The sequence below is a fragment of the Copadichromis virginalis genome, linkage group LG11 (assembly GCF_057382275.1).
Source record: "Copadichromis virginalis isolate Kocher_CV1m ecotype Utaka linkage group LG11, C_Virginalis_male_GT1.1, whole genome shotgun sequence".
NCBI lineage: Eukaryota > Metazoa > Chordata > Actinopteri > Cichliformes > Cichlidae > Copadichromis > Copadichromis virginalis.
In genome coordinates this window covers 33,858,829-33,867,303 of record NC_140628.1, presented here as the reverse complement: position 1 = coordinate 33,867,303, position 8,475 = coordinate 33,858,829, and the positions used below count along the sequence as shown (strand labels likewise).

Sequence of the window (8,475 nt, the reverse complement as noted above, 5' to 3'; positions counted from 1 at the left end):
GGAGTACGTTTCATCTCACTCGGGTTGCTGTGCCAGACTCTAATGGGCTCATCACTGCCCCCTGTGTATTGAAACAATTAGTATATTGGTTCTTACTGGAGATGGCAGTTGAAATCACATGTTGGATTTCTCTGTACTAAAAGCACAAATTAAATTGATGCTTAGTATATCTTGTACTCTAAATCCCAGAGACACAGAAAAACATTTTATTTCCCAGAACCACTGAAAAAATTCCTTTAAAAAAAACAAACAAACATCGTTCATCCACACACAAAAAACAAATCACTTGCTTCTTGACTGACATCCAAATTTTACATCTATATCTCTCAGACATCACAAGACATGGGACAGAATATGGACTTAGTAGAGAGAGCAAACAGATCCAAGATGCATACTACTACACACTGCTCAAAAAATTATAGGAATACTTTGACAACATTTCCGAGTTCAATGGGAATAAGAATTTTGCTGGGTGTTTGTACTGATATGGACTGGGTAATGTGTTAGGGGGGAAAAAGGATGCCACACTGTTTGATGCAAATTAAAATCATCAACTTACATAGGGCTGAATTCAAAGACTGCCAGAAAACCCAAGCGAAAAAAATGATGTATGCTTGGTTATTTTGCCAAAATTTTATTTCAGCAACTCAAATTGGGACTTTGTAAAGCACCCAAGTTCTATAGGGTCTGATGATGAGTCATCACTGATGATGGGTCTAAGGATTTCATCCCAATATCTAATAGCAACCGGGGCACAGTTGCTTATCATAGAGAGCTCTATAAATCTCTTCGTAGATATGCCTCCCCAGACCAAATTGGTAATGCTGGACGATGTTTAAGGCAGCATAACACTCTCCACAGCTTTTCCAGACCCTTTCACATATCTCAGATGTGCTCAGGGTGAACCCGCTCTTATCTGTGAAAAGCACAGGGACCAGGGCTTTTCACCAATACCGGTAAACCAATTGGCCATCATGGCGCCGGGCAGGAAGCACGGGGCCCACTAGAAGACACTGGACAGTCAGGTCACTCTCATAAAGTCTGTTTCTAATTGTTTGGTCAGAGACATTCACACCAGTGACCTGTTGGAGGTCATTTTGCAGCTCGGGCAGTGCTCATCCTGTTTCTCTTTGCACAAAGAAGCAAACAGCAGTCCTGCTGATAGGTTAAAGACTTTCTATGGCCCTGTCCAGCTCTCCTAGAGTAACTGCCAGTCTCCAGGAATCTCCTCCATTCTCTTGAGATTGCACTGGGAGAAAATGGACTACCTATCAAACCTCTGTAGGGTCCGGGATCGCCTCATGCTACAAACACTGACAAATGCAAAACTAGTGAAAAAATAAACAGGAAAAAAATGTAAGTCGCATCCACCTCTAAGACCACACTTTTATTTTGCACAAGTTGTTAATTTCATTAACAGTAAAGCAGCTGAGACTGATTAACAACTCCTCGACCTACTCCCTTGTCACAAGGTCAAACTGCTTGATACAATACTCTGATTAGAAAAGTGTTTCTTTAATTTTTGAGCAGTGTATCTATTATAATATACAGTCTCAAAGTATAGTTTGAATTACCATCTCACCTAAACATTTCTGCCTCAGAGATGAGCTACTGGTTTATCTGCTACTGCAATTGCTATTCTTGTTTTCAGACTTTGTGTATGACCATCAACGATGTTACCGGGATTATTTTGACACATTGACCAGTGAAACGTTCATCATATTTTCCATTTTATTCCTAGTATAAGAGACATACAATGATATTCTGTGAGACCAAATTCATAGTAAGTCAAGAGGCAAAGCCTGGAAATCAAACGGAGAAAAACATAATACTGAATCAATGAGACCTCGCCCAGATAGAATGTATTTACACCAAATCAAATACTGATAGAACTTTTAAGAGGCGAGACCGTCCCCATTTCCGTACAATCTGTTAACCGGCAGATTAAAAACAAACAAAAAAAATAGACCAAAACAGAAAAATAAATCCATTGAAACACTGTAGCTGCCACAATTCCTCTTATGAAACACTGCCGCCCCAACCCCAAATCAAGTTGGATGTTTTTTATTTGCCGTCTGAAAGGCTATTTAATGCTCTGCTGCCTGTTAATTACCAAATCAACTTTTTTCCTTACAAATGTTAGGTACTTTTCCTTAATTTACTGAAGCTGGAGTAGTGTGAATGGTAAACTTTACACTGGGTCAAATGAGCTCTGGGAAATTTCAATCAATAAACACCATTTTCAGATACAGTATTTAGCATAGTGCTGTTTTCACAGAATAGATTACGGTTCCAGCCAACCGTGGTCAAAGCGACTCTCCTGAAAAGTACAACAGTTGAGTTTTGAAGGGGTGATATGTCTGAGGCACAGCCGGCTGGCATCACCATTAATGAGGTGAAAATCCTCAGCAGTGTTTGGCAGCACGGTCACCTGCGAACCGGTTCCACAATCACTTCCCAAGTATCGATCCAAGAGACAATCTCAGCCTGTCGGATCAGAGTTCATTGCACTGCTCCATATTTCTTGTCCATGTTTTGAAATTCAACACCCGGTGGCACCACTAGGTCAACATTTACAGCAGTAACCATTGTAGAAGTCATGCTACATGCCACCAACCTGGATTTATTTTCATACAGAACTGAAACCGTATGGTTTCACACACTTGCTAAAACATATATCCTGACATTCAAAACTCAAGCAAGACACACTTTTTCCTCTCATAAGGTAAATGCAACTTCTACAATGGCTACTCATCTGTAGGTGATAACTTTAAGAGGAACTGTGAACTGCTCCTTTAGAAACCCAAGAAGATAATACTACAAAAAACAAAAACGTAACAATGGCACCTACAAGGAAATCGACACCCAGGTGAAAGTGACAGTATACAGTCAAACCTGAATGTCTGCAGTCTCAGGCTTTGTACTTGCTGTGTCCCACACTCGCATTAAAAACCTGTAGGCTCACACTTTTGGGATGAAAACAAAAGAAAAGCGAAAAACGAAGGGTTTCATTCCAAAACAATGCTGAAAAAAGGGTACTAGTTATTTTACGTCGATTAAAAAAAAAAATTAGATAATTTACAAAATATTAGCCTACTTTGTAAAAAAAATTATAGTCAATATATGACATAAAATATGATTTATTAGTGGGTGTTACAGTCAAACTATTAATTCAGTTAATTAGAACCGATGAGAAATATCTTATTCTGGAATGAAACTCTTCACATATACAATAGATACTGTATGACACATACTGACAACCATAGAAAAATCAAACACCTACAATATACTGTAGCATAGTTGCCATCTGAGCCCCTTGCATTGACCCCTAAGCCCATGTCACACACTATTATTAAATAAGGCACACATTTACACATACAGTTAAAATTTGGCTAGTAATTATTCCTTTATTTACAACCAATAGCCACAGAGTTAATAATTATGATAACTGCAGTCTGTTCGATGTTCAGTGTTCATTCTCCTAACACCAGACGGCAAGACGTGTTTGTCTTGTCCTCTTTGGGTCCAAAAAATTTCAGAGAAACATGTTGGTTGTTTCCATTTCAAAGAATATTAGACCCACTAGAGTTGCGGAGCACCAATGTTGTCGAAACATTCTTGAAGAACTTAAATGGACCCGAATGTTGTCACCTGACATCAGCTGGGACAGGAAAAAATAAAAGAGAAGGCGAGTGTAGCTGCTTTGTTGAAGTATTTCCTTTGTCTTGTCATTGTGACCAAATTTGAATTGGTGTCTGGAGCCAAATGACAACATTTGATGAACATTTGATGCCCCTAAGATATTTCTTAGGGCTTGGGCGGGGGGATCGTTTGATATGCCCAAAGATGAGAGAGTATAGTAAGGCAAAGACATAACTACTTTCAGGGGATTTTTTTTTTTTTTTTTTTTAACCACAGGTTACACATACTGCATATGTATATGTATACATATACGGTGTAAATATAAACACACATATATATACACACACATGCATAATATAAACACATTCGAGGGTGGGGTGGGTGGGGACCGGATACCAACACTACATCAGAAAAGGTTAAGCAAAAGCATGAATCTAAGCGAGCCTCGAGCTTTTAAGTCTTCAAGATGACTGATGTGTCAAGTTTTTCCAACATCAACGTGTCCAAAAACGGAGTTGCATTGTAAATCCACATTGAGGACATTGGCAGCCTAATATAAGGAGGTGGCATCACGTCACCCAAGTAAGCGGTTCTATAATAAGCAAGTAGCTAAGCAATACCAATATGGTACAAAGATATTCGTTGGACAAAAAGAAGCGGCAAAAAACAAGTTTGGTTGAGGCTTTTGTCCACAGTGACACTGGTGCCACACAGTTGGTTGCGTTTTCAGGTAAAGGTCTGCAACCCCAAACTCACTGCATTTCTTCAAAGTTTCTTACAGATGACACAATGAGGGGAGGGGGGGAGGCTCCTTCTCTTAGTCCAAGAGCATACCCCTCAGTAGTTGAACTTTCCCTGTTCATTGACTGGGGATGTGGCAGGTATGAACAAGGGCTTGGGAGGGACGTCAGGTTTGAGAGAAGCTGCCCGACGGACGATCGCACCCCTGTGTGGAACCTCTTGCTGTTCTCCATTATAACTGTGCTGACGTGCCAGGTATCCATTGGGAAGCAGGGGATAGTGAACCTCACACACGCTGCCCGTCGAGTTCATCCGCGCCAAAAGGGGAGGTGGCTGGTGGGGCCCGCCATTTCGTTGGCTGAAGCTGTGTTGGCGAGGGATCATTCCTCCTCCCCCTCCTCCTACTACTCCACCTCCGTTGGGCATTTTGGTGGCTGCAGCAATCAGTGATTGCCTTTGGGAGGAATGCCTCCTCTCCAAGGTAGACTGGTGGTGCATGGGAATGTCTGGGGGAACATCCATGCGACGGGTGAGGCTGTCACGTGGTAAAGTGGATGAGCTGTAGTAGGGGGCTGATTCTGTCTCAGGTATCTGAGGTTGGATACGGTTGGCAAAGACTAGCTGGCCTCCACCTCCGCTGGCCATCAGACCAGATGGGCTCATTAGCTGAGAGTTCTTGCTGCCGCTAGCCTCGTGGATGTGCTTCAGAAGCTCATCGAGTGAGGTTACTTCCATCACCTTCTGAGAGTAGCCAGCGTAAGGCTGCTGAGACAACACACGCTCAACATTGTGGATTTTGCGTTCATCGGGATGAAGGTGTCCGGCTGCTGACTGGCTATTAGACAGTCCATGGGAGTAAGGGAAGACCTGCTGGTGAAGCAGGGCAGAGCTGGGCCTGGAGCCAATATTATGGGACTTTGGTTCCTTGGCATTGTTGCAGTTCTGATTCTTCTCCCACTGGTTCTTGAATGCTTTCATGCTCTTAATTGGCAGCTCTGGGGTCGAGTCTGGTGTAGGCAGACCAGAGAGCTCTGAGGAATGGTGGAGTTGGTGATGCTGGGCATGGACCAAGTCTCCCATTGTCATTCCATGATGACCGTTTCTCCTCGATGGGTGATGCTCCTTACTGTTGGCGAAGAAAGAGTTGTAGATCTTGGGAGATGACACCTCCAGCTTGTCGTCCTTACTTTGGCTGTCCAGGAGGCCATTGAGCTTGGCCAGGCTGCGCAGTGATAGAGCATGTGGGATTGGGGCTTCGGGGTCTTTCGACAACTTCTTGGTCTTGTGGCTTGTGTGATTACAGTAGCATGAAACCAGGAAGCCAGAGAGGAAGGCACCAAGGACAAAGGCCACCAAAACACAAGCAATCAGAAGAGTATAATGGACACTAGGACTGGGTTTGTCTTGCTCTGGAGGTCGCCTCACACCTTAAAACAGATGAAAAGAGAAAAAGGTACTCCAGTTAGTTTTTCTGACTGAGCCAGAAGGTTTAAAAAAAATAAAAAAAAATTTTCAAGAGCTAATATAGGTCAAGCAACAGCTGGGACAGACAGGTTGTGTTTACAGGAGCTTCACTATGTGGGGAAACAGCATGGGAGGGGTGTTTGAACTAAGCTCTTGGCTTCCTTTCCTTCCACTGTTAATAGATGAATACAGCCTTTCTTTCTTGGACTTGTGCTTTCACCTCAGACAGGCAGAGGCCAAGAGCTCCCCAGTCAGTGAGGAATCAACTCTGAAATGAGTTAGAGCTTTAAATATTGATGGGAGCACAGCAGCAGGAACCTGATGTCATTTTCACAGACTTCGCCTTCCAATGCGAGGATCAGGAGCGAGAGCACCTGGTACGATGAACGAGCCAAAAATAACAGGTCTATTCAATAGCTCACCGAGTCTGGCACCTTTGCCAACACAGACTCAAATGAGGTTGTCAAATTCTTTCAAAATGAAGCTGAGGGGACAGTTTGCGAAACAGCACACCAAGAACACAAGGACATTAGCTAAGGTAAATCTACCATGTAACTGTCCTTAGGAGCTGTGACCCAAGCACCGTGATTGCCTAATGGCGTGAAAGGCAGGGATGATAAGGAGAGAGAAACCTGCCACCTCTTGTAATCAGAGCTCATTTGCAAGAGGCTGTTGCCATCTGTGGTGACAGACCCTTCTCTCTGCCCTTAATGACAGTTCTGCGAAACTGATTAGTCTGCAGAGGGGGACAGCTGAGCTGAACTGAAAACAGAGAAGAATGCAGGTGCTCCCCACAAGCTAAATTCAGCAGCACATGAAAGCTTAGTGGAGGAATTAAAATGGAAAACAATTATATCTAAATCAGCCTTGATGATAGTTTATAAGGCGTTTAAAGAGCGATTTGTGGATGAGTATTAAGGCAGCCAGTTCAGTTATTAGGTCTGCATTATAAATAGTTTTAATATTTACTTTACTTTTAAAACTTAGAGAAATTAAAATTCCTCTCAGAAAAATGAATAATAAACAGAAAAGCAATCAGGGATCAGTGAAGCAATCTGGCATTGTGACAATGGTATATAACATATTGTGATTTGTATAGACAGTAACGTCTCTTGATTGCTAGGAAAGTTAACAAGCATGTGCAGTTTTAGGATATCATCTTAGTCTGCCAGGGAGTCACGAAGAGAACCCGAGTTCTCTGCCAGTCTTAGAGGATATCGGTTTTGATACTAAAGGACTTTTACTTTTTAGTATGGTGAAGAGCAGGAAGAAAACCGCCTACATAACATTATTAAAGGCAATAACTATGTGTTAGGAGAGTCAAAAAGGGCCTTTCTGACTGTGTTTATGGAATTAGAGGGAAATATTGTAAGATATTACACAGAGAAAATCTGATCAGAGACTCGCTAAGTTTCAGTTAAATCTCTGCACAAATGCACAAGAGACAAAAGCACAAATGAGTGGAATCTAAATTCATTTTCTTAAGCCTCAAAAGAGACCACGGTAACTACACTACACATGACAAGGAAAGACGAGCAATTTGCCTCCTGTCATCATTACAACTTTAATTTGACAGAATCTCATTACAACAGTGGACTGATATGCTGAAATAATAATCAAACAAGATTTATCTCTCTTCACAACGGAGCTGTATGTACAGTTTCTAGCAATTTGTGTTTGGAGAAAGACTCAATTATTTAGGTCATGAAGTTAAAAGAAGCGAAAAAGTTTCACTTCTTTTATGTGAACTGAGCAGGTGTGCTTGTAAAAGCGTACCATCCCTTCATAATGTATCACTGCATTCATTGTGAGGGGTGATTTACCATCGTTTGCCCAGCTGAAGGATTCTGTGGTGCACTAATCTTTTTGGAAATAATGCTTTTAATAGAGCTTCCAATTAAAAATTCTCAGTTTTTAGCCATTTATTCTTATGACTGCTTCAACTTATGACCGCATTAAAAAGTCATAAATCATAATTGCAATCCCAGTGGGCGAGGCAATCAGGAGTGATGCTGCAGTGAGCCCATTAATACCACTTCTTTTAATCTTGGGCATTTCTTTCAATCAGCTTTGCAGCATCAGTATGATTCCAAGATTTTGGATCTAACTGATGTGTTCCCTGGCGGCGTGCAGCTTTTGTAATGAGTGGTAAAACTCTGCTCTCATCTCGGTGTGCACTTTGTCTCCCGTCACCCCCGTGGCTTCCCCGTGGCTGTGAGTCATCTTCTCCCTCTGGACCACGACACCCTCCTCAGTGTCTGTGCTTACAGGCTTATAGCGATGTTCCTCCTGGTTGAGGGCTATGAGTCAAGTGCCACAGCAGGAGGTAAAACACACAGCTGAGGTAAACAAACCCAGAACCTATGAATGGCCTGTCACAACATGTTTCATGAGCAGGCTGAATAACTCAATCAGTGGGTATGTGGGACATATGGTGCCACCGGTCACAGTGAAATTAATACCCGGTGAATCATACCAACAGCCTGGCGAGCAGCTAGGTGGCGGACAGGAAGTGCTCGCCAACTTTACCTACTGAATTTGCACCACTTCACAAACATTTAAAAACGAAACAGTGTGTGCAACTAAATAAATATGTAGTTCAAAAAAAGTCTTTATTGGGAGGGGGGG

General features: G+C 42.3%; 1 protein-coding gene across 5 annotated transcripts in view; it reads right to left on the bottom strand.

Moving 5' to 3' along the window:
- Nucleotides 1-1,717: 1,717 nt before the first annotated feature.
- The window catches only part of sema6cb (semaphorin 6Cb), a 149,380-nt gene continuing 142,622 nt past the window's right edge, over nt 1,718-8,475 (bottom strand). For all 5 annotated transcript variants that reach the window (XM_085472125.1, XM_085472128.1, XM_085472129.1 and 2 more), the window contains one exon: nt 1,718-5,810. In XM_085472125.1, the coding sequence (XP_085328251.1) occupies nt 4,480-5,810 (1,331 nt within the window). In that variant the 3' untranslated portion in view covers nt 1,718-4,479. The remainder of the gene's footprint in view (nt 5,811-8,475) is intronic.